The sequence below is a fragment of the Apus apus genome, chromosome 8, assembly GCF_020740795.1.
Source record: "Apus apus isolate bApuApu2 chromosome 8, bApuApu2.pri.cur, whole genome shotgun sequence".
In the NCBI taxonomy this organism is placed as follows: domain Eukaryota; kingdom Metazoa; phylum Chordata; class Aves; order Apodiformes; family Apodidae; genus Apus; species Apus apus.
In genome coordinates this window covers 569,369-594,816 of record NC_067289.1, presented here as the reverse complement: position 1 = coordinate 594,816, position 25,448 = coordinate 569,369, and the positions used below count along the sequence as shown (strand labels likewise).

The window sequence follows — 25,448 nt, the reverse complement described above, 5'->3', positions numbered from 1 at the left end:
TGCTTCCCCCCTATTTATTGTGTTAATTTATACAGTGATTACCATGGAAATGTCTCTTGTTTTGGTTTGGTTTTTTGTACATAGTTTACTGTTGATTGTGTAAATGAGTTTTTCTTGTATATAAAGTAAACATGTTTCTGAGCTTCCAGTAAAGATTCTCTTACTGATTCCATTGTGTGAGAGGGCTGCAGTGCCCATCTGGTAGAAACCAGCTAATAAAAATCTGTGCTGTGAGAAAATGGTTTTATCCTGAGTTGCATCAGAAGTTCAGAGCTGTTCCTTAGAGAGGAGTGGAATGGTAAAACGTGGTTGTTGTCAATGAGTTTTGTAGCATTTCTTTGCGTTGGTTTTATTGGCATGAAGTAGAAGACATCATGTTGTTTATTTTTATTAGAGTGTATCTCTGCAGTGAACAAAAGAAGAGGTGTTTTAAACACAGTGGTTCTACTGCTGTTCATCCTGATCACAGCTCCACTGTCTGCAAATCTGCACTAAGGTGGGAAGGCACTGCGAAACTCAGCAGGGTGTGTTAGTCACCTTCAGGTGCTTACAGACCTCTCATCAGGTGGTGTGGTGTGACCACTTCTTCCTGATCGTGATTGTGCAGTGCCTTGAGGAGAGTGGAACAGTTGTTTCTCTACTCTGCTTGGGCCTCTGTGCATTCAGTGTCTTGCAGACAAATACAGTAACGGGAGTAAGTGAAAGTGCATTTACAAAAACATGGGAGAAATTAATTTTCTCACAAAATGTAGAACTGGACTGCTATAAAATAAGCTGGAAACTAAAAGATGTGGAGATGTTTGGGTGTGCAGTCCATAGATCAGACTGCAGTGAGCTTTCTTTTCTCTGCATGTTGATGAGTTCATAAGATGCTGACAAGAAACTTTTGGCAGGTTAGTTTAAACTGAGAGGGTGGTCACAGAGCTACATAATAGTGCTGCAGAGTGGAAAGTAACTTAGAATGGTGGTGAAGATTTTCTGTGTGAAAAAGACCTTTGTACTTGGTAGTTAAACCAAAGGATTTACTTTGCATGGAGGGAATAGTTTATGTGACAGGAACATAAGAAGCTGTAGTAATGTTATATAGTGTTGCAAGATGAACATGGTAAAATCAGTCACGAAAATGTTGGTTACTTAGTCCAAGTAATAAGGAGAAGAGAATTGCCTTTTCTCACATGTGCACTGGCACCAAGTGCCAGTCTACATTAAGTAGCACTACAGGAAACATGTAGAGAAAACATCAGAGAGAGAGAAGATGTGCTTGCTCCTCTGATGCAGGTAGTTTGTTTTGGTCTTTATTTATTTATGTGGCAGCAAGAAACTTTTCGCCACTTAGTGTATCATTACTGGGATATTCCCACCTCCTGACAGAACATTACATTTCTGCAAGTCTTGCAAGAAATCAGTACCCAGGAGGAGAGGGAGAACTTGGGTAGTTCTCTTCTACCTAGTGGAGAGGCTCCACTGTGCATATGGAAGGTAGGTTTAGTGCTTTGATTACAGGGTGAATTATTTAGATTTGGGCTTGAGACAAATCAAAAGCTGTTACGGTGAAGCAGGAACAGCTGATGGATGCAGTACAAGGTTATTGTTGAAGACTGGTGAGTTTGAAGCCTTATTCCTTTTCTGCCTCAGTTCCCCTCTGTCAAAGTTTACATGTGTCTACAATTTATTTCACTTATGGAAATTTACATTTTCAATTACCATTTCAATTTGGAAAACATCTAGAGGAGTGATTCACCACTCTTGGTTAAGGAGCTAAAGGCTGAGAACACATTTGAGAGTTTTCCCACAAAATTTCCTCTAGGAGAGGCAAAACCCAAGTTTTTGGCTTGGAAACACAGGGAACCAAGAAGAACAAAGCCTGCAGCCTTGTGTGATCTTTCCCTTCAGGCTGCAAGGGGGACATATTTAAGCTGTGGAATAAGAAAGATCCGTGGTACTTTTTTACTCCAGAGGGGTGATTTCCTCTGATAATTAATGCCTGTTCATAACACACTGTGAATCAGAACTCTCCACAATATCAATTAAAATTATGGGAAACCTCTGTCTTGCTAGTCTCTCGTGAGGTTCCTGTTTTCTGCTCTTTACCCCCTGGCAGCCCTCAGAAAAATCACAGTTCTTTGAATAAAGGTGAACTAGAAACCAGTGAGCCCGTTACTGGAATTGTTTAGATTGAAATGGTTCCCTGGCATGCAAAACTAGGCAGGTCTTGAAGTATCCTGGAGCATCTTCCATCCCCTGTGCCTGAAGTCATGATTACCTGGGAGCCCAAGTGTTGCCTTTTAAAATACAAAGTTCTGCACTGCAGTAGCAAGAGAGATGGGAAAACAAAACACAAGGGTTGATGAAGAACTAAATTCATTCTTTCTGATTATCAGTATAGTTTTGTTTTTAATTTTTGGAGTCTTGCACATAGTTTTAGATGTTACAGGTTGGCAGTTGATGTACATGTCCCAAATGTCCAACTTAGACCAAGTCTTAGAAACAAAAGTGTATTCAAGAGCATGTAATCATGTAGTAGCAAAGCACTATTTCTAGATAGCCAGGTCAGCTACAAATACTGTGTGAGTAATAGGGAATAAATGGTACTATACTGGATCTTTTTCGATTTCCTATTTTTTGTTTCCTGTCTTCAGGTGTGTTCCATATGCTCTATTTTCAGAAAAAAATCTGTTCTCATTAATTTTGGCTGAAATTTTTCTATTGAATTGCTGAATTTTGAGGATAAGGAAGTTATCAGTCAAGCTTCACAGTGCGTGTTCACATCTTGCCCAGCTGTAATTTTGGATGCCACAGTCTTTTGGGTATTTTTTAGCACAAGTCCAAAATGGATGGACTTTGAAACATAAACCTCTGTGTGTTTAAAGAGAGTTTGTTTTCAAGAAAGTCCATGGCCAAGTTTGTAAGAGGAAAATAAAAAAGAACCTTTATAAGCAGTCAGGACCCTGCTAAACAGTGTCAGTGGAAGTGAGCTGTGATCCTGGGGAGACCCACATTTTCCCAACAGTCAGTGGCACTTTCTCTTCTGAAAGACCTCTAAGGATACATGGTTGCACAGGTAATTTGCAGGACATGTACTGTACAGCTCACAGAGGTTTGTGCCATCTCTCATGCAAGAAAACTTAAGAAAGGGATTGTGGTTTCTCTCTACAATGTTATCTTCAAAATGTAATAGAAGATTTTGTGCTGACAAGAGCCAATCCAGTACACCAGAAGATGCAGTGTGCTGGTACAAGATTCTTGCCTGGACTGGTGGGGCAGACACTGCCTGCTCATGGCTGTCAGGGGCCTTGTTGCCTTGGCTCTTTGATGGTGGAACCTTTGTTGAGGCAGTAAAGTAGGAGGACTCTTAAAACAGTAATAGGTATTCCCTTTGGGTGATGACATCCCTGAGAAGGTGGTAGGATCTCCAGATACCTCGGCACGGGATGGCTGTGCTTACAAACAAAATACAACCGTTTCTACTTGCCAGAGAATCAAAAGAAAAACAGATTTGAAAACCACAAGAGTGGATGCCTCAGCTGTTTTGACTGTTCTCCCACATGCATGTAAATCGTCAAGCTCCCCCTGAAGCTCTGTTTGTTTAATGACTAAAAAGAAAGCACTTCATGTCACTCTGAAGAGTAAATATCTGAAGTTACGGATTAACCAAGTTCCAGCAGAGCCCATGGCAGAAGAATAGATCACACCGATTCACACTGAATAAAGCAGTAAGTGCTTCAAAAGTCTTGTATCCTTTGGGATTTCACAGTACAGCTTGCCTGAATGAAGCTTAAAGCTTGCCAAGAGTGCCAGGTGACAAGGGGAGACTGTCTGGGCAGTGGTCTCAGGAGCTGCTGCTGGTTTAAAGGGAAGTAGAGAACCGGTCTGGAGGGCCTGTGGTGAACGGGCATCGAAGAGAGGGTCAGGACACAGCACAGCTACTTGGCCAGAGCTGCTCCAAGAGGAATAAGTGAAGGAGCTGGGCTGGCTGCACAGAGCTGCCTGCAGCGCTGCCCTCTGCACCTGCTTCTCTTCTCCAGGTGACTCCCGTGGCATTATGTGGAAACTCCTCACCATAGGGGTGCTGCTGGCTGCCGGCTGCTCATCAGTCTGTAGTACCTCAAGTAAGTTCTCATTTCAGAGGGACCCTTCCCCCTTTCCAGGCACTGCAAGTGCATTTCCTGCTCCTCTCTCAGTCACAGAGAGTGGCTGGAATCATTCCCATGAGGGGGTTTGAATTGCTCTGGGGGTGACTGAGCTGTGATGGCTGCCTGGTCACAGCCCTCAGGAGCCCTGCACACTGTCCCAGTGTCACACAGCAGAGGTCTGGGCTCACCTCTGCAGCACAGCACTGGCAGCCCTGCTTTCTAGGGCAGGCTTGCTCTCAGTGCTAGAGTGGGGCTGTTGCCCTGCCAAGTGTCCTTTGGGAAGGACCACTACCAGTTTTCAGGCAGCTCTTTGTCCAGCTTGTGCTTTCACATTTTTGCTTCCAGTATTTTACAGCAACAAAGATGCAAACCAGGTCCTCAAAATCCAAAAGCGGGCAAACTCTTTTCTGGAGGAGCTCAAGCCAGGCTCGATGGAGCGTGAGTGCTTTGAGGAGCCATGTGACTTTGAGGAGGCCAGTGAGATATTTGAAACCAAGGAAGCAACAGTAAGTTGTTTTTTTTAAGGATCAGTGTGGGATTTCAACCAATCAACTGTTTTGCTGAGGTATTGCAATCCAGGGCATAGGAGATCTTGCTGTCAGCACTGAACGTGCATCACTCCTGACTCCTGAGCTGCAGGCATCATTTTGAATATAATTGTGTTACAGTGATTGTCAAGTTACCACCTGTATGGGCCACAAAATTTGGCTGCTCGTGCATGTCCCACCTGACCTAACTGTGAGGTTTAGGTCCCAGCCAGGTAATGTCAGTCCTTCTTGACCCTGTTGGCTATTGTTGCTGCCACTGAGTTTTTCCCAGTCCTTCCAGTCCTTTGCCCTCTTTTGCCCTTTTGCCAGTCCTGTCTGCCTGTCATTGTGGCTCCCCAGCCTCCCACCTGTGCTGACAAGCATTTCTCTTACCAGCAGGTCCTCTCTCCTTCTCCAAACCTATTTTCAATTGGACACTACCTTCCTTGTCAACATCACTGATCCCTGCCCCTTTCCACACCCAGTCATTTTATTGGCTCGGACTTTTTCTTCCTGCATGAAGCAGAGTAGCTCACCACGTGGGATGACCAAGTCCTTGCTGTCCCTCAGCCCCCAGGGTGGAGTGGAGTCTGTCTGCACAATGCTGACACTTTGTCTAACTGGTCACAAATGAATTGTGCACTTGGCAACACAAGTGCCAGTACATGACAAGAAAAGAGAGCAGCTGGGAGACTCTGAGGGGTTGTGGTGCTGGTGGGTCTGCAAGCAGGGCAGGGGGATCTGTGCTGAGCATGAGCAGTACATCAATGTCTGGGTTGGCCAGTTTTGTTAGTTCGCAGTGGCAGTCACTGCCCCATCCAGGAGAATGAGACTGAGGCTGTTGACTAGGGTGCTGTGCTCTGCTGGCCAAGACCATGATACACTGTAAATCCCTCTCTTGTTAAAAATCTGCTTCTAGCCTTAATGTTTTGTTTTTCCACAGCTAAATTTTTGGAGCAAGTATGTAGGTAAGTAAAATACTTTCTTAATGACTTTTCTGTGTGTCCTCAAGTCACTTGTACTCAGCTTTCCAGCTGCCATGTATTGCCATGTATTGCCATGTATTGCCATGATTCAGATTCTCCTCTTTTTATCATGGTTTGGGCCCAACATGACAACAAAGGAACAGCCCCATGGCTGCTCACTCAGCAACCCCCCCATCAATACACATTCTGGGATGAGGAGGACAAAGCTCATGGGTGGAGAAAAAAGGACAATGAGGGTTCTTCACTGATTAAAGGCACAGGCAAAGCAGACTCAACTTGGGGAAAATATAATAATTGAATTACACACTTATCAAACACACACAGGACAGAGACAACACACAGAGCAGAGCTTGCATATGTTACCCCTTCCCTCCCTTCTTCCCGGGCCCAAATCACTTTGATCCCAGTTTCTCTCCCTCCTTCCCCCCAGCGGCACAGGGGGATGGGGTTTAGAGTCAGTTCACAGGCTGGTGGTTCCTGCTGCTCCTTCCTCCTCAGGAAGAAGGATTCCTTACAGTCCTGCCCTGCTTCCCCACGGGTCCCTCCCATGGCAGAGTCCTCCACCAACCTCTGCTCCATCAGCCCTTCCCACCAGCCCCGGAGCTGCTCCAGCGCTGCCCAGAGTCACGGGGGCTTCGGGAACAGGCACCTCCCCTGGCCCGGGGGCTTCCACAGCTGCACCATCCCAGGCCACTGGCAGCAAATCCTCTGGCCACAAAATCCAAGTCCACTGGCCAAGTTCACCCCTCCTCGTGACCCCAGAGAATGTTCCACCAGGTTCCTCCACGAGTGCAGGGGCACAGCTGCCATCTCGCCATGGGCTGCAGGGAAACTTCTGCTTGGGCACCTTCCTCCCCTTCTTCCTCACCAACCACCAGCATCACTCTCCTTCCCCTGCACAGCTCTTTTTTTTTTTCTTTAAGTGCTCCTCTGTTCAGGTGTTACATCCCTTCTTGCGTATGTTCATGGTAGAGGTTCATCTGTTGTCCCTCTAATGGCTCCTTGGCTGGTTTGGAGCAGGGGCAACTTCTCAGCTTCTTACCAGAGCCCCCCCTGGGCCCCTTCCTCCACTACCAAAAAACCCACCAAACCAGAACATTTGTATATGAGATGTGCAAAGAATGTTTTCCTGTCCTGTCATACAAGCATATATACATGAGGTGCACCTGTGTTTGCCGTCAGTCGTCTTCCCCAGAGCTAAGGCACTGATCAAAGTGCTCTCTGATGCTCCATCCCTGCCTGACGTGGTCCAAAGAGGAGCCCCATCACTGCTCTTCACTTCTGCAGTAACCTCCCTCTGCCCCACCTGCCTCAGGGTCTGCACTTTCTTCCCCCTCTGCCTGCTCCACTCACTCTGCAGCTGTAATTCAGAACACACAAAATGCCCTTGTCTCTGGGGTAGCACCACGGAGGGGGCAGAAACTGGGGGTGATGCTTCGGAACCTGGGGAGGGTCTGTTACTCTTAGTGTTTGATCTGTGAGCTTGGTATGATTCTGTTTTCCTGGCTCTGTTTCAGATGGAGATCAGTGTAACCCACATCCTTGTTCCAATGGGATCTGCAAGGACAACATTGGAAAATTTTCATGCATCTGTAACAAAGGCTGGGAGGGGTTTTTGTGCAATTATGGTAAATGCTGCCTTTAATCCACTATAACATAACACTATACAATGGCATTCTGCAATAGGATCAACACTTCTGTCATTGCACAGTATATACTTGTTTTCTTTACTGATATGATTTCTCTTTTGATTCCTGATGTGGTAAAAGGATTATCTGTGCAGGCAAAATGAACTTTGTGTTGCCATGAGAGAGGCTTGAAGAACTGAGATATCTATATTTTACAAAAAATACTGGAAATCATTCTTTAAAGCAGGGTTTCCAGCTACTTTAGGACTGTCAGCAGAGGGATGATGGTGGTTGTTTTTTTTATACAACACAGGAGAGAAAACAATCCACTGCAGATATGTGATTGGCATGACTGTGACAATTTCTTCCTTGGCCAAGAGCTGGGTAGCATATTTAGGGATGAGTGTGCATCTCACTTATCACCACTTTGCAGTTACTTGCACAAAGTGACAGTGAATTTTCTGTTTTCCAGACTACATCCCCGGCAGGTCTCTGCTGTCTCAGGGCCAACATGCTATCAAAGCCCTCAACTGTCATCCCAAATCCACTGTCGCTGTTGCTCACTTCAATCACAATGTCATCTTGTCACTTTAGGTTCCTGTGACTCTCTAGCTTTTCAGCTTCTTATGTCTCTCTTGCTGTTAATATTTCCCACAGAGGTCAGATACACCAACTGTTCTGTCAATAACGGAGGATGTGACCATTTCTGTAGGGAAGACCCTGCCAACCAGGGCCGCTCTTGCAGTTGTGCCTCTGGCTACCAGTTGATGAATGACCATGCCACGTGCAAGCCTGTAGGTAAGATGAGGATATTCCTCACCCAGAGTTGACAAAGGATTATTAAAACATGAAGTTTTATGGGAGAATTGTCTGCAGTTCACTTCGTAGTTTTGAATGTTTTCAAAACATCCATTCCATGCAGAGTTAACTCTGTGCCTGCATTTCCCAACTCCATCCCCATTTAGGGCCTTTGTCCTGTGTTTGCCTAATGAAGACCTACTGGGGAATCAGGAAACAGCAAAGCATTGAGGGACTTCCATGAAGTCACTGAATAGTGTTGCCTAGGACAGAGAGATGGAGGGAATCCTTTAGAAGGAGGTTTCAAACTGGGTGATCTGGCGTTTGCTCATTAACTTCTCTGCATCTCCTGTAGTGGAGTTCCCCTGTGGAAGAGTGAAAATGGACTATGTTGACACCAAAAATGGACTGAATATTCGGCTCATTGAGGGAAAAACAGGGAGAAGGGGAGGCAGCCCTTGGCAGGTAAGGAGAAAAGAGTTTCTCACCAGAGATGGTTCAAGCTCTTCCCAAACAGGTCTGCCTGCCTATCTGCTCCAGAAAGACTCCTACATTACTAGTAGTGGCATCACATGAAGCCAAGATTCCCCTAGCTTAGCTTTTTCAAAAGCAACCCAAAAGTTGGGAGTAACAGAAAAAAATAGTTTGTTATGTTGTTTGGACTCTTGACCTTGTCACTGTTGCCAAGTGCTTTAGTTTTCCTTGCCAACAGCTTCAAGGGTAGTGATGACACTTACCTATTCTTTTGCTCCCTTTTGGGGAAGGCCACTTAATCACTGTAGTTTATGCTGCATGCTCCAGCTACTGTGACAGCCTTACGGTGGGAGGGTGAGGACATCACCCCCTTTCTGCATGGTTCTGTTCTTATAAGCCTCACCTGTCATAAGTTCAAGTTAGCAGATTTAATCAGCAAAGTATGTCATGACTTTATGGAGCAGGTTGGGACATCACAGGGAAAGGAGAGACCTTGCAGAGCTTATTGTGCAACTAGTGAATGCCTATGGTCAGGACCTGGTTCTCTTGGACGATAAAGATGGATGGTTCTCTTGGATATAGCATGAGAGCTGCAGCCTAAGGTGAGGCACTGTCTTTTGGTGTGGACATAAGAACAATTGCCCCATTTGAACTCTGTGTTTCAAAACTTTGAAGTACGAAAGTGTTTCTTTGCAGTGACCAGCATCATCTCTGCTGATTTGGATGAAGCCAGTCCTCATTTAGGATGAATATCCAAAACTTATGTGTAGGTGTTCCACAGAGACCTTGTTCACAGGGCTTTTGCCCCACTGTAGAGCTTTGGTTTCAATGACTGTGACGTGCTTTGGTGCTTGAGGTGTCTGGGCATTTTTCAGTCACAAAGAAGAATGTGTACAACATTTTGAGCCATGCTCCATGCAGTGTCAGATCTGTCTTGTTTGTTTGTTTCAGATTATGCTGCAAAACAGCAAAGGGAAGTTCCTGTGCGGGGGTGTTCTCATTCATCCATCTTGGGTCCTAACAGCAGCACACTGCACTGAGACAGAAGAGAGGCTCAAAGTAAGAGTTGGTATGGAAAAAAAGTCTGTCCCTGTTTTGTTTTTTTTTTAATACAACTCTCTCATTGCCAAGGTTTATCATCTCAGGAGAAAGACCAGCAGGTTACGAAGACAAAATTCCTTCTTGGTTGTAGGAGTAGGTTGTCTAGGAAGTATTTAATACGCACCTTAGCACAGGACAAAAACATTCAGTAAAAATCTGGTTTCATTTGCCCCACTATCAGCCTTACTGTGGAAGTGAGCTGATGTCTTCTGAGCACTGCTGCTTGTTTGTAAAGTAGAAAGACTTGGTCTCTTCTGCTTGTATGTTTCTGGTGATGAAAATATTGAAGGTCATCCCAATACCTTCCTGCCTTTTCATACATTTGAACACTATTACTTAGGAGAGCTTCAGTAGAGGAGAGGTGCTGCAGAATGGCAACACTGCTTTTCCTGAAACTGCTGCTCTTAAGGGTGAGAAAATCTATGGCAGGTATAGTACTGCTCCTGAATTAACAAACAAAAATAATTAGTGTTCCCTTCGTGCTTTAGTAAAATTTTTTAATTAGTGTTTTCTATCTACCATCGATGACAGAGGCAAAACAGCTCAACTGCTTTCTTTCTCCCTTAGTGAAAGGATAGCTTGTTCGCAGTAATTGTGGTGTCTTGCAGATATATAGTCTGTAGGCACAGCCTTGGAGATATATTGTCTGTGTGCATGTTCCATGTACCCTGTGAACATGCAGAACACAGACAATGGATGTGTTTATGTACATCCTCTGTGGTTCAACATAAAGGATGAATGGAAAAGCATGTGATACAGCCTTGAGTTCTCTTAGAGCCAGAACATCCACCTTTTCCACAGATGGACTTCCAAGGAGAAGTGTGTGTCATAGTTTGGAAACATGCACACAGACTACACATCTTTATTACTAGAAAGTAATTTTCTTCCCTTTTAAGTGATTGCCAATATGTACATTTAGTTTTAGTGAGACCCAAGAAGAATAAACCTGTGCAGTTTGCTTGGTAAAGGATCTTGGAATGTTCTAGGGGAAAAACAACTGTCAGATGCAGTGTTTGAATGCTCTGTATTTCTAGATGTAGCTTTGAGTGTGATCTAAAGAGGACAGGTCAGCAGGGAAGTGGTAACTATGGGGGATATATTGAGGCTGCACTTAAATTACTCCCGTGACCTCACACTGCAGGTCTTGATAGAGATCTGTGCAGTTGGGCAAGCTTTCAGCTGGGGTTGCCATGCCCAGAGATCTCTGCAGCAAAGAAAAAGGGGTGTGTTCTAGCAGGAGAGTCTTGTGCTGTCCAAATAAAAAGTGATTTTCGGTGGGTGAAGAAGTGTCATCACTTGAGAACCCTGACTTGAGAAGATTGGTGCTTTTTTCTAATCTTAAATGAGACTCAAGAGGTATCTTACATGTAAATTTGAGGGGAGTAAACAGAGAAAGGATGGTCAGCAGTATGGCCTGGAATTTCTCTCACTTTGCTAGCTGCCCAAAAGACCTTCCTTGTTATTAGGGGAAGAAGCAAGTGTGTGGCCATGGACTGAGAGCTGTGACACATGAGAGGAGAACCCTTCTTGTTCAGCCTTGAGCAGTGCTGCTGTGGTGAGATGGAAGCCACAGGAGGGTCCTTTACTGTGGTAGTGGTGTATACAGGACTGAGATGTCCACAGCCAAGAGAGAAGAGATTCTTCTCCAAATGAAACTCCAGGTCCAGCAGAAGGGGACCTTTTTAAGACCTAGCCTAACACCACATGGTTGTCCTTTTACATGCATCTTCTGGGCATTTTACTGCCACCAGAAAAGCAGTTCTCCTCAGAAAGCTGCATGTTTTAATCCCGTGCTTTAAACCTTCAGGTACATGGAGGTACCTAATGAGGTGCATGGAAGAGAGCCTGGAATGGAGAGGTTGCTGTGTCTATGGGGCAGGCATGAGCTCCATGACAGTGGTGGAGATATTCCACTGAGGCTGCAGGGCTGATACTTGACCTGTCTCTCTCAGACTGGGACACCCAACACTGTTCTGGACTCATCCTGCTGCCACTTTCTGCTTGCCACCCACACGAGCAGACCTGGAGGGGCAGTCACATCTGGGGTTGTGCTCAGGAGCTCAGGGAGCAGTCCTGCAGCAAGACCCACGTGCCTTTTTAGGGACTGAAGTGAAAGTCAGAGTAACTGAAGTGTTGGAAGATTTGAGAACATCTCAGTTTTCCTGTTTGTGAGACTTGTTCCTGCATCTCCAGCTTAAGAGCATCCAGAAATGTGTTGAAATCTCCCAAGAAAACAGGGCAGATAGGTGAATGCAATGTTTGCATTCAAAACACTGGCTCTGCCTTCAGGGAACAGGCCTTACATTTCCTTGTTTATGTAGCACTTCTCAGTTAATATTTTTTTCCCAGCAACAACATGAAGATGCTCATTATTGTGTAGAAGGAACCAGATGCATTTCACAGAGCCTCTGGTGTGTGAATAGGACTTCTGGAATGTGAACCTGGATAACTCAACTGAGAAAAGGAGCATTCAGGACCAAAGGTTCAAAGGGTCTTCTCCTGGGCTGGAGGCAGCTGTTCCTACAGTAGCACCAGTGTGACAGCTGTCACTTGATTGTCCATAGGTACCTGAGGGTATCTATGCCGGTGTTCAGAGCATGTGGAGCCTAGCAGGAAGTATGCTCTGACACAGAATCACAAAATCACCAAGGCTGGAAAAGACCTTTAGATCATCACGTCCAGCCTATGACCTGACACAACCACATCCCCAGACCATGGCACTAAGTGCCACGTCCAGCCTTTCCTTGAACACCTCCAGGGATGGTGCCTCCACCACTTCCCTGGGCTGTCCATTCCAATGTCTGATCATCCTCTCCATGAGGAAGTACTTCCTGATATCCAGCCTAAACCTCCCCTGGAGCAGCTTCAGGCCAGGCCCTCTCATCCTGTCACTGATTGCCTGGAAAAAGAGCCCAGACCCCCCTGACCACAACCTCCCTTCAGGTAGTTGAAGAGAGTGAGAAGGTCCCCCCTGAGTCTCCTCTTCTCCAGACTAAACAACCCCAGCTCCCTCAGCCTCTCCCAATAAGACTTTCCCTCCAGTCCCTTCACCAGCCTCGTTGTCTCCTCTGGACCTGCTCCAGCACCTCAAGATCCTTCCTGGAGTGAGGGGCCCAGAGCTGCACGCAGTGCTCGAGATGAAGCCTCTCCAGTGCTGAGCACAGGGGGAGAATCACCTCCCTGCTCCTGCTGGCCACACCATTCCTGATACAAGCCAGGATGTCATTGGTCTTCTGGGCCACCTGGGCACACTGCTGGCTCATGTCCAACCGGTTGTCAACCAGTGCTCCCAGTTCCCTCTCTGCTGGGCTGCTCTCCAGCCACCTTTCCCCCAGTCTGTAGCGCTGCAGGGGATGATTGTGGCCAAAGTGCAGGACCCTGCACTTGGTCTTGTTGAATTTCATGCCATTGGCCTTGGCCCATTGACCCAGCCTGTCCAGGTCCCCCTGCAGCTTCTTCCCACCCTTCAGCAGGTCGACATCCCCCCCAGCGAGGTGTCATCTGTGAACTTACTGAGGGTGGACTCAATCCCCACACCCAGGTTGTCAGTAAAGATGTTGAACAGGACTGGGCCCAGTACTGATCCTGGGGACACCGCTGGTCACCGGACACCAGCTGGGTGCAGCTCCGTTCACCATCACTCTCTGGCCCTGATCATCCAACCAGATTTGGACCCAGCCAAGGGTGCACCTGTCCAAGCTGTGGGCTGCCAGCTTCTCTAGGAGGATGCTGTGGAGACTGTCAAAGGCCTTGCTGAAGTCGAGGTCAACCACATCCACAACCTTCCCTTCATCCACTAGGCAGGTCACACAGAAAAAACAGACCTGTGAGTGTTGGCTTGATAAAGAGCAAGTCCTTCAGGCTTTGGTGCCACTTGATACAGGTGCCTGTCAGAGCAGTTTCAGTGTCTACTGTGGCCATATATGAAATCTCCCTTGGTTGTCTGCAGAGGAGCAAGAGAGGCTCAGAAATAATTGCTGTGGAAGCCCAAGATCCAAAGCTGGACTGATGGGGGTTTTTGAGAATGTATTTCTGGAACTACTGTGGATCATATAGTCCTGATGCTTGGAGACACTATTTACAGAAAATGAAAACCCCAACAGCTTCAATACCTCATTGAAAGGCTCGAGCACAGGGGACCTTACACTGAAGCAACTTCAGAAGGCTTGGTCACACAACATCAGAGCAGCTTGGCTGTAGAGTTTGTATCAAAGAGGGTTTCAAATAAGACTGAGAGAAGACAAATAGGGGGGTGAGGGAACAAATTTGAAGGATAATCTTGTGAAGTAGGCATTTTCAAAGGTAGTGATAATGAACAACTTCCAGCTTACCTCTAGAGACAGCAAGAAGGAAAGGATACTCCTGTCACACAGCTGCAGTGTGGGCAGAGGTGACGTGTGGGCATGGATGTTCTCGGGCACTTGGACCTGCAGCTAGACCATACAGGATGGACAGTTCTCTGAAGAAGCATTTTGATTGACTACACACTGAAGTAGATCAAAAACGTGACAGCCACTGATAATTACTCTTGAGACTGTCTCTTCACAGCCTGTCAGAGAGATCTGTCTCAGTCTTTCCTTTTCCAGCATTTTGCAAATGGCTCATTCTTGCCTTCCTGGCCCTTTTCACCTTCGTTTCCTGCTTATTGTTCCATAACTGCATAGCAGAAACAACCCTGAGAAGTCTTAAGTGGTCAAAAGTTCATGACCAGAAGTGTTAAATGGTCAAAAATTCCTTGAAATACAGATGCAAGATTTCAGAAAGAAATAATCTCACCAGTCAGACATCTTTATCTTGCAAATCCTAAAGTTCAGGCAGTTGGGCACTGGTTGTGCAGCATAAAGCTCCTGCACTGTTGTCTTGCTTTGCTGTTTGCTGGCTCTCCCAGCTTTTACTGCTGCCTCCCAGAAGATTGCTTCCTCCTGAAGAAGACCTCCCCTGTGGCAGAAGCATATCGTGGTGTGAACACAACCGATGTCCACAGCTCTAGGTATTGATTCATGTAGTGTGATATGTGCTGAGCATCTAGGTAAGTATGGAAAGTTTGCAGATTTATCCGTTAGGAACATCTGGAGTATTGTGTCCAGTTCTGGGTTCCCCTGTTCAAGAGGGACAGGGATATACTGGAGTCCAACAAAGGGCTACAAGGATGATGAAGGGATTGGAACATCTGTCGTATGAGGAAAGGCTGTTCAGTCTTGAGAAGACTGAGACCTTATTAACGTCTATCAGTATCTGCAGGGTGGGTGTCAAGAATGGGACAGTCTCTGTTCAGTGGTGCCTGTGATAGAACGAGGGGAAACGGCACCAAGTGACAACACAGAAGTTCCACCTCAGCATGAGGAGAAACTTCTTTACTGTGAAGGTGATGGAGCCCTGGGACAGGCTGCCCAGAGAGGTTGTGGAGTCTCCTTCTCTGGAGGCTTCCAAGACCCGTCTGGACAGGTTCTCGTGTGATCTGCACCAGGTGTTCCCACTGTGGGAGGGGTTGGACTTCAGAGGTCCCTTCCAATCCCTGTGATTCTATGATGCAACATAAAATGAACAAATGTCTGTATTACAAGGGAAGGAAAAGCATGAAGTACAGTCCTAAATCCCATCTTACTCCAGGTGCATTGGTGTTCAAGGTTCAGTAGCATCTGTCATCTTATTGTTTGCTCTTCCAGGTAAATTCCACCGTCTCCGTACCGAGATAGATGAGCAAGCCATTTGGGTTGATAAATACGTGAGCCACGAGAATTACACCAAGGAGACCTCGGATAATGACATAGCCATGCTGCACTTGGCTGAGCCCGTCGCGTACAACAAATACGCGCTCCCTATCTGCCTTCCCACCCGTCACCTGTCAGAACAGGAGCTGATGAGAAGTGGGAAGCAGATGCTGGTAACTGGCTGGGGCAGCACAAGTGAAGTTGACACCATTTACTCTAATCTCCTCAGTTACATCCAAATCCCCATCGTTGCGCGGAATGAGTGCGCCCAGGCCATGAGATTTCCTGTCACTGACAACATGCTGTGTGCTGGGAGCTTGGGAGACAGAAAGGATTCCTGCACTGGGGACAGTGGAGGCCCCATGGTCACTACATATAAGGAGACGTGGTTCTTGGTAGGACTGGTGAGCTGGGGTGAAGGCTGTGGAAGCAGGGAGAAATTTGGAGTCTACACCAAAGTTAGTCAGTACCTTGAGTGGATCCAGCACCACATAGATGAGATGTCAGTTTCATTGAAGGGCTGACTTGGTACTGAGGGGCTGGAATATTGTGGCTACGTGCTAGTGACAGTAAGCAGTGTAATGGACTGTCACCTCTGCAGCATTAAATGTTGAGTGTATGTTAAACTTGTCTACTGTTTTCCTTGGTACCTTTTTTTTTTTTTTTAAATTACTTTTTTACATTGCTTGCATTGCTTAGTTTCCAGGTTGTGTTGTTATTTGTAGCATGGGTCTCCTCAGGCCTTGCAGGTCAGAAGCAATACCCAGTTGAGCTAAGATGTGAAAAATAAGCCAGACCATGACCAGACAACTCCTGCTCTGAAGTGTCAAACATCTCAGTTGGTTGGGGTGGGGACAGGAGGGCACAGAGAAAGTGTTTTAACAATCGCCATGGTGATACAGTTCTGCCATTGCAGCTTTATTCTGACACCCTATCCACAGCAACTCTTTTGGTTTGCTCTGTAGAATTGTTCTTTCAACACAGTGAAATTTTAACCACATCACCAACTGTTTCCACTCATTCAAATCTTGCTCCAGTGCTCACCAATATGGTCCATCCAGCTGGTCACTACAGCTTCTCTGTATTCTCTGTTCTTTGTACACTCAATGCCTGATTCTGATGTTAAGAAAAGAAGGTTTAATTCCAAGCTTTTTCATACTCTATTTATCCTGAGGAATCTCTTCAATAAGCAAGCTAAGCAAACACTTGCTCATTTCCATTTGTAGTGGATGCCACTGGCTGCAGGCCATACTAGCATGGTAATACCTGCTGATAACCGTGTGTGTGTGTTTGCATCTGTGTGTTTGTGTGTGCATCAGTAAATAAAGAGTAAATAAAGGAACTTCAGAGTATGTATTAATAGTCAAAATGAAGTTTAATATCACGTTTATACTTGGTTTTAATCTTAGCACTTAAGCCTGCTAAATATAATTAAACTTGTAAGGAAAACAAAAAGAAAAGTGAAAATAACTTTAGCACAATGAAACATGTTTCCAACATCTCAATCATCATTTTGATCCATATGTGCATCAGTGAAGAACTTCAGGCTGCTGTTGTGATGAGATTGTTCAATGAAAAAAACCTCAGGTGCAACAAAATGGCAAGAAATTTAAGATGGTGCCAGCAAAGAGGCTTAATATCTCTTAAACCTGTGGACTTAGTCTTGTTGACTTACAAGCTTATTAAGCAGGTGCTGAAATTGATTAATGCATAGAAGAAGTAACAGGCTGGGGGCTTCCTGTTGGAGATGACCTGAAACTGGAGTACAGTCAGACATCTGTATGTCACACTCTCTGGTTTGCTTGTTCCCTTTTTTTTTCCTTCCCCTTTTTTATTTGGGACTGTGTTTAAAGATCAACAAAGGTTAAACCATATTTTTCAACAAGACATTTTGAGGAGCAGCCCTCCAGCTAGAGCCTGCACCGAGAACACATGCTTCCAAGAAGGCTGATCCTGCTCATCATTGAAGTGCAAGAAAGAACATGATGGTGTTCAAAGCCAGTTCAATTCAGGTCTAATTAAAGGCAGAAGGTCTAGCTGTGACTGTTGCAGGTCAGTATTTGCCTTCCTGCAGGTGACTGCTGTGGATCCTTCTGCACACTCACAGCTCTGCATATTTCAACAGATGTTGACAGAGCTGCTTGTGTATTTTCCAGATTAGTTGGTCTTACCTACTGAAAGAAAGATGAGGGAGTGTCAGAAACAATCTCTTGAAAATCCCAGATTTTCCTGCAGAAATGTGTTGCAAAGAAGTAGCTTTTGTTGTTGAAGGTTGTTATCAAGGACTTTTTTTTTTGTTTCTTTTTTTAATTGTAATGTGTGTGTGTGTGTGTAAACACCCACAATTTTCTTCTGATGTTGGATTTCAAATGTGTTCCATGGAGGCCAGAAGCTTGTCTCTGTCAATATTTGTGACTGGTTAATGATCAACCTCTTGACCTCTAGCTGTTCCTGGTGTACATCCAAATCTCTCTCCTGTATTCCCCTAAAAAATTAAAGAAGAAAGTGAGTATAATTGCATGGTTCTGTGTGAAGTCAGTGCATTCTGGATCCTGTGGTTTCAGAAACATGATACAGAGAGCAAAGAGGTATGTGCCATCTAGTCCTGGTAGATGATTTAGCCTGAAAGGTAATGTAAAGAAACACAGACTTTATCCTCTAACTTGCACAGCTGGGTGTGTGCTGGATGGTTTCCTCAGCAGGTTTTGTGTGCCTGGCCTCACCCAACAGGCTCCTCACTGTCCCCAGCAGCTGCCCCAGGCTTGGGCTGGTGCTGACCCTGGCCCCCGTGAGCTCTGGGCCTGCTCCACATTTCCCATGGGCACCAGAGCTTTTGGATTGCTTCTGTGGGCTCTGGATCAGACCCTGCTCCACATCCCACATCCTGGGCCAGGTCCATCTCACATACTGCCTTGCTAGTGTTGGGAATCCTTTTGTGCAGCATTGCTGTGGCTTGGAGAAACAACGGCCATCAGATTAAAACAAACTGGGTAGAATTTGATTTCTTTGTCCCTTCTCTTGTCCTCTTGCTTCTACTTCTTCATCTTTTCTTTTTTTTTTTTTTTTTTTTTTCCCCCAAGCTAATCGTCACAGTTTAACGTGATGAAATTGGTTCTGTCCTAAAATCAGGACACTAATTCACCCTTGTTGTTTTTGTGACCATATACCAATTTAAATCTTCTTTTCCCTCAGAAGGAAATCAGCAGGAGGTCAGAGTATTCTGAATGCTCACTAAAATGGAGAGCAGTTCCTCACTCGTGGTGTTTCTCCTGCTGATGTGCTCCATCAACAGCAGCTGTGCCTTTTCATACTCAGGTAGGTACCCATTAATTACCTTTTTAACTTAATTGTCTTATTGTGGCATTTAAACTGAAACTATGTTCCTCTATTGAGTCCTGTGGGTTGAAGAAGCTCTTCCTGAAATGCACAAGAGAAAAATGAATATTCATATATATATTTCCAAGATAAATCACCCTTTCTTAACTTCCCACTTCCACCACTATCCTGTTGAAGAGTGTTCTCCTTGTGATATTCAACCCAAGGTTGGATTTATTTTTGCGTGGCATTTTCAATATGTGTTCTCTGCCCTCACATTGATTTTACCACAACAACTATACAAGGTTTGGAAGTGGCTTCAGGGAGGTGGGAACAGGCCTGAGAATGTGCAGGATCTCACAAATCATTAGAGCTGTCCTGGCAGAGGAGGAAGAGCAGAAGAGGGAGTGGCATCTGCAAACCAGAAGGTTTTACAACAGGTACATCCTCTATGGGGTACCTGCTTACAAGAGGTAAAGCCTCTAAAGATGACCCCAAGGGTGGTCAAGGATAGTTTCACTGATGTAAGTGAAAGACATTTTCATAGAATCACAGACTGGTTTGGGTTGGAAGGGACCTTAAAGATCATCTAGATCCAACCCCCTGCATGGGCAGGGACACCTCCCACCAGCCCAGGCTGCTCCAAGCCCCATCCAACCTGCCCTTCAACACTGCCAGGGATGGGGCAGCCACAGCTTCCCTGGGCAACCTGGGCCAGGCTCTCACCAGCCTCACGGGGAAGAACTTTTTCCTAATGTCCAACCTGAATCTCCCCTCTTTAAGCTTCAAACCATTGCCCCAGACAGCAGGATCTGTCCAAAGCTTTTCTTGGCTGAGAGTTTTTGTGGGCTGTTTCTAATTGCCTAGAAATTTCAGCCATTGCCAGAGATAGTGACCCCACAGCTGCAAAGAATTGTGTGTCTTTATGTCCATCTCCAAAACTGACTTCACTGTCAGAGGGCTTGTCTAGGACACTAAACCATGAGTAGGGAAACAGAACTGTCAAGTGAACTGCTGTATGGATTTTAGTAGCCTTGTTATGGTCACAGGGTGAGCTTTCTTCTTAAAATATTTCTTAGCAGCAGCTCCTCAATCTGCCAGAGGGATGGGGTGTGGATGTAGGGTCAAGAGGGATGGCACATGGGATGGGCATGTCCAGAAGGGTGTCATTTTCCTTCACAGCATCCTGGCTGGAAAACTCTGGGAGCACTGCACTTCAGCTAGAGATGCCACATCAAAGACTTGCTATGGAGCAGCAGGAGGAGTACCTGGGGAGGACCTTACTGCCATAGTCCCTCTTCTGGCCACCCCTCCCTTAATTTATCAGCAGTAATAGCTCTTAAGACATTGCAGGAGGAGGGCAGGTAATGAAGCCAAATTGAGAGGAATTAAATGTAAGTGCAAAACCAAGACTTGATGTATTTCTTTGACTGAAGGAGTGGTGTCTGTCCTGCCTGGAAAGCACTGGGTCTCCCTGCTGAGTATCTACCAAAGCTGACACCAAATACCGACCAAACCTCTCTTTGCATCTTTGCTTCCACGTGCACACACAGCCAGGCAACTAGTAATTGTTGTGAAGCAGGATGGTGGTGCAGAAAAATACAACCAGCTGCCGAAGAAGAAGCTGTAATGCTCTGAAATCTTGTGGAATAAAAAAAATTCTGCACTCATCTGCAAGTCTCAGTTGTGGGTCTTTTGGTCCCCTAAAAGAACACTTAAACTCCTGGTGTTCTTTTTTTGGAACACAGGCTAATGTTATTTTCCTGTGGACTGTTTACACAGACTCCTCCTCTTTATATTGTTTACTGAACTGGAAGCAAGCACAGCTGTGGCTCTAATGATGCCAACTTGCTCTTCTCCAGTATCAACTGTTCCATTTTTTTTCTCCTACTGTTAGTGAGCAAAGATGAAGCCCATGAGGTGCTGAAAGTCCATAAACGTGCAAACTATTTTCTGGAAGAAAGTCGTCACTGTGTCACTCAAAAGTCCTGGGCTGGGACCACAGACTTCTCACTGGCTGCAGTGTTTATGGCTCTAAGCTTTCCATTTCCTTTTCATTCCAGTACAGCCCAATTTACACATGGTGGAGTCTGCAAAATAAGACACTACAATTACTTTTGCATCTGCCCCCCCAAATTTGGAGGAGACAACTGTGAAAAAGGTGAGTACAAGAACAGACACGTTGCCATTTATTGGGAAGGTAGGATTATGGCTGGAATTTGCTTCTTGGATACTTGAGCTGAACCTTTGCACAGTTTATCAGTGGGAACTTTGAGACAGAACTGGGTGGCTGTTCGAGATTAATCCATCAGAACAGTGTTTCCCTACAGGCCATGCTGGGGCTCTGCTGCCCAGGGAAGGGACCTGTGCTGTGGCTGCAGCTGGAGCTACTGCCAGCTCAGTTGAGCAGAAGCTGGTGGCAGCAACTCCTGAGCAGGAATTGCCTCTTACCAAGTCTAGTAACTCCTGCCATAGACACCTGCACTGGGGATCATTCATGGTGAGGCCCCATTCTCTTTTTCATTTTATTGAATGAATGAATGAATCAAACAAATTAGCCAAAATTAGTGTAAAGGCAAATATTATTAATGTTGTAATATACAAACTATGAGAAACAAACCAGGAAAGCTGCCTGTCTCCTACCAGATTCTTGGTCCTCTGAAATACTGTGCTTGCTATGCAAATGACAGGCATGAAGATACAGCAAAAAATAACCTGACATGGGAACTGGGAATCATAATTATATTTTTCACCCAGTGCTTTTATCAACCCCTTTCTTTTTATTTAACAACATATACAAAAAAAGTCTCTTTCTCACAGACTTGGCCCCCACCAAAATGCCTCTTACTTTAAATCATAGAACCATAGAATGGTGAAGGTTGAAAGGGACCTTAAAGATCATCAGGTTCCAACCTCCCTGCTATGAGCAGGGACACCTCCCACCAGACCAGGCTGCACAAAATCTCATCCAACCTGTCCTTGAACACCTCCAGGAATGGGGCTTCCATAGCCTCCCTGGGCACTCTGTGCCAGTGCCTTCTACGAAGACAGACTAAGAGAGTTGGGGTTATTCAGTCTGGAGAAGAGAAGGCTCTAAGGAGACCTTACTGTGGCCTTCCAGTATCCTAAGGGGGCCAACAAGAGAGCTGGGGAGGGACTTTTTAGGACATTGGGTAGTGGTAGGACTAGGGGGACTGGATCAAAACTAGAGGTGGGTAGATGAGATGTTAGGAAGTTCTTCACCATGAGGGTGGGGAGACCCTGGCCCAGGTTGCCCAGGGAAGCTGTGGCTGCCCCATCCCTGGCAGTGTTGAAGGGCAGGTTGGATGGGGCTTGGAGCAGCCTGGGCTGGTGGGAGGTGTCCCTGCCCATGCAGGGGGTTGGATCTGGATGATCTTGAAGGTCTCTTCCAACCCAAACCATTCTATGATTCTAAGTAAGGGAACCTCCTTGAAGCGTTTCTTTTATTTTCACTATCTTGTGTTTTGTTTCTTAAGCTTGGTTTTGTGCTTTTGGGGGGATGTGACAGCCCTGGTGCCTCAGCCCTCCTCATCTTTTGTACAGGTTTTGATCCGGAACAGCAAGGACGTTGGTTTCTGCAGGGGGTGCTCAGCGGTCGCTGGGTGGTCACGGCTGCGCACTGCCTCGCTCTCCTCAGCCCCCACCACGTCACTGTGGGTGAGTACAGCTGGGGGGTGGTGGGACCACTGTACAAGGAGACACACACCTCCAACTCCACGCAGCCGTGCAGAACACTGCATGTTCCTGGCAAAGGCTCCAGCTAGTCCCTTCTGTTGCCATTGAGAACACGGGAGCATAAGGCACGGGTTGCCCATGTTGGCAACCTTGCTGTGTGCGGAGCCTGAGCACATCCTCCAGGCACCCCTCAGAAGGAAGCAGGCTTTCTCTAGTTGATGGTCTACTCTCAAAGCAGTTACTGGCCTCCTTCTGTGCTGCCTGCTTCTCAGGGCCTGCCTCAGAGCAGAAAGCCCCCGTCCTGTGCTACAGCACCCAGTACAACAGCAGAAATGCTGTAACAAACAGTCTTGTGCTTGAAACCTCCAAAAAAGAGCCAAGTTAACAGAGTAAACAGAATAGAGCACTGGATTAAACATTGGAATGGACTGTACAGGGAAGCGGTGGAGATACCATCCCTGGAGGTGTTCAAGGAAAGACTGGATGTGGCACTTAGTGCCATGGTCTGGCTGATGTGGGTGTCTGGTCATATGCTGGTCTTGGTGATCTCAAGAGGAAGCAGTTCCTCAGCCTTACAGCTGCATCTTAATGCTTATGTCATGCTCCTGAGGGGAGGGACACAAAGCTTTGACAAAGTGTTCAAAACACAGTGCTTACCAAAAAGCATTGACAGCGTGCTTCTCTCTTCATCCAGTCAACAACAGCTTCATTTTGCCCTTAAAGGGCAAACTGGTAAACTTGAGTTGCAGGATTACAGCTGCAGCAGCAGAAATTACTGATACAAAGCAGGATGTGTTTTGGTCTGTGCCTTCTGGGGACGAGAGGTCAAAGCATCAAGTCACTGTCCTTCCTCATCCCCCATGACCACAGCATACAAGCTCTTCAGTGTGCCTAACAGTTGACCTTGTCCTGGCTACAGGAGACTTTGACAAGTATCAGAGGGAATTCAAGGAACAAGTGGTTGGTGTGGAGCTGAGCTGAGCTGGACACACCCACATTATGATTCAGACAATTACGATGGTGACATGGCCTTGTTGTACCCGAGCAGCCCTGCCCTGGCCACCCTGCTCTCCGAGGGCCGCACGGGGGGGTGAGTGGCTGGGGCTCCACGCACGAGCAAAGGTCCCTCCTGCGCTTCCTGACGAGCCTGTGGCTGCCCCTGCTGAGCCTGGAGAGCTGCCAGGGCTCCACCACGAGCCTCCTCACTGACAAGGTTCTGCACCGGCTATGGCGCCGCAGCCGCTTGCAAAGGGGACAGCGGTGGCCCCTTCACCACATCCTACAACACGTGGTTCCTCTTGGGGATTGTAAACTGGGGCGAGGGCTGTGCTGAACAAGGAAAATACGGTGTCTATACAAGAGTATCCAATTACATCCTGTGGAGCAAAGAGATTGTGGAAAGCATGGCAGATTTGGAAAACTTTACCATTAACTTTTCTTAAAGCTGGTATTAATACCCGGGACAATTCTATTATGACAGTTTTACTCGATGACACTTTGCAGTTCCTGTCCTTAGCAATGTAAAATTAAAACTTTCCAAGAAATTTTGAGTCACATAGAATCACAGAATGTTAGGTGGTGGAAGGGAATCTCTGAAGATCAACAAGTCCAGCTCCCCTGTTTTGTCTGTTTACCATAACCTGTTAAACTGCTCATTCATTATTACTGAGTAGAACACTTGTGTACAATAAAGAACCATTTTGCAGATGACAAAGGAGACAACTACAGCCTCTCTTAATGTAAATTCTAGCAGAAAGGGAGAAAAACAGTTTTCTGTGTCCCAAGCCCACACACACCCCTTACAGCAGCAAATGTCTCTCTATGTGACTGAGTTGCTCAGGGAAGGAGGTGCAGTTCTGGCAGTGACATCTGTGCTGAACACCACAGCTGGGGCCATGAAGTTTTGTCACCAACTACAACTGTTACCTCAAGTGCAACTGGGTTTACTAATTACAAGTGTTTTCCAATACAAAACCAGTGTCCATATGTTTGTTACAAACTGCACCTGAGGAGGGAACCCACCCAACTGTGGCTGGAGAAACAATAGGTTTGTGTGACAGAACTCTGAAAGACATTGATTCCTGGGGGCTGTGGGAGAAGGAAGGCTGCACAGCAGGGGCAGCCCTGCTGGTGGGGAGGGAAGGTGTGAAGATGGGCTGTGTGCTCCTACCCCAGTGAAACTACAACACAGAGCGCTGATGTACCAGCAGGAAGAAAACCCTTTTCTTTATTGTGGACACCCCCCCACCCCTCACAGACAGAATTTACCTCTCCCAGTATTTGATGAAAACCAGTAATTCAGACACTCATGAACATGTGGTTGGGAGAAAGACAACAATCACCAAACAGCAAGAAAGAGCTTTTCCATCATCCTCAAAGCACAGGAAGATGGACCATGCACACCCAGCCAACTCCCTGAGAGGGGGAAGTCCCCATGTCATGAGAATGCAGGTGCAACACGGTACCTGTGGGGCAGAGTAACAGCCACAGCCCATCATCCCCTTGGAGCATCTCCACTCCTGCGCTCATACAATGATCTTTCTCTGCTGCTTTTTTCTGCTGCAATTAACAGGTCTTTGCAACCCATGTCAAAAGAGCTTTTGATTTTGTGACCTTTCAATTCACTGTTAAGCTTTAATTAAAAAAACAAAACAAAACAAACATCAAGAGTTATTCTTTTCCTCAGCTTTGTTCAAAGCCTTGTAGAAGTCCATTATCACTATTCCAAAAGGAACAGAACCTTTTTGGTTGCCTCACAGAGCATGCAATGCCAAGCTATTAGATTTTGATGGCAAGAAACTGTTAGGACTGCACAATGCCACCAGGGTGAGCACTTTCCTACAGGAATATCTTTTAAGATTTAAAAATAGCCCAGAGTGCCCCACAACTGCATTAGAGGATCACAGTGCCAGAACTACAAAAAAAGTTGGGGAGGGGGAGAAGAAAAAGAAAGGCCATCCCATCCTAACCCACAGCCCTTAAGGGCCAAAGATTACCTGGGCAGGCATCGCTCTACACCATTCACTTATTTTATACATAACTGCACTTGCCAATATGGCAGTAAGGAATTCCATCTTTT

At 46.1% G+C, this 25,448-nt stretch overlaps 2 protein-coding genes across 3 annotated transcripts; both read left to right on the top strand.

The window, feature by feature from the left end:
• The first annotated feature begins 2,356 nt into the window (after window positions 1–2,356).
• Window positions 2,357–15,984, top strand: LOC127387498 (vitamin K-dependent protein C-like). 2 transcript variants are annotated; one of them, XM_051625889.1, is made up of 9 exons: window positions 2,357–3,713; window positions 4,026–4,109; window positions 4,479–4,639; window positions 5,604–5,628; window positions 7,164–7,274; window positions 7,932–8,072; window positions 8,428–8,537; window positions 9,498–9,605; window positions 15,314–15,433. In XM_051625889.1, the coding sequence occupies exons 2-9, from the start codon at window positions 4,043–4,045 to the stop codon at window positions 15,341–15,343; spliced, it is 753 nt and encodes a 250-aa protein (XP_051481849.1). In that variant the 5' UTR covers window positions 2,357–3,713; window positions 4,026–4,042; the 3' UTR covers window positions 15,344–15,433. The 2 variants fall into 2 exon arrangements, with proteins under 2 accessions (XP_051481849.1, XP_051481848.1); XM_051625888.1 differs by having other exon boundaries at window positions 2,674–3,713; window positions 9,498–9,615; window positions 15,314–15,984.
• Window positions 15,985–22,026: 6,042 nt separating this feature from the next.
• LOC127387501 (coagulation factor X-like) lies at window positions 22,027–25,036 on the top strand. The gene is given in 6 exon segments (XM_051625895.1): window positions 22,027–22,277; window positions 22,280–22,351; window positions 23,289–23,341; window positions 23,344–23,455; window positions 23,458–23,581; window positions 23,583–25,036. Coding segments are annotated over 6 exon segments (804 nt in total). The 5' UTR covers window positions 22,027–22,063; the 3' UTR covers window positions 23,812–25,036.
• Window positions 25,037–25,448: the final 412 nt, after the last annotated feature.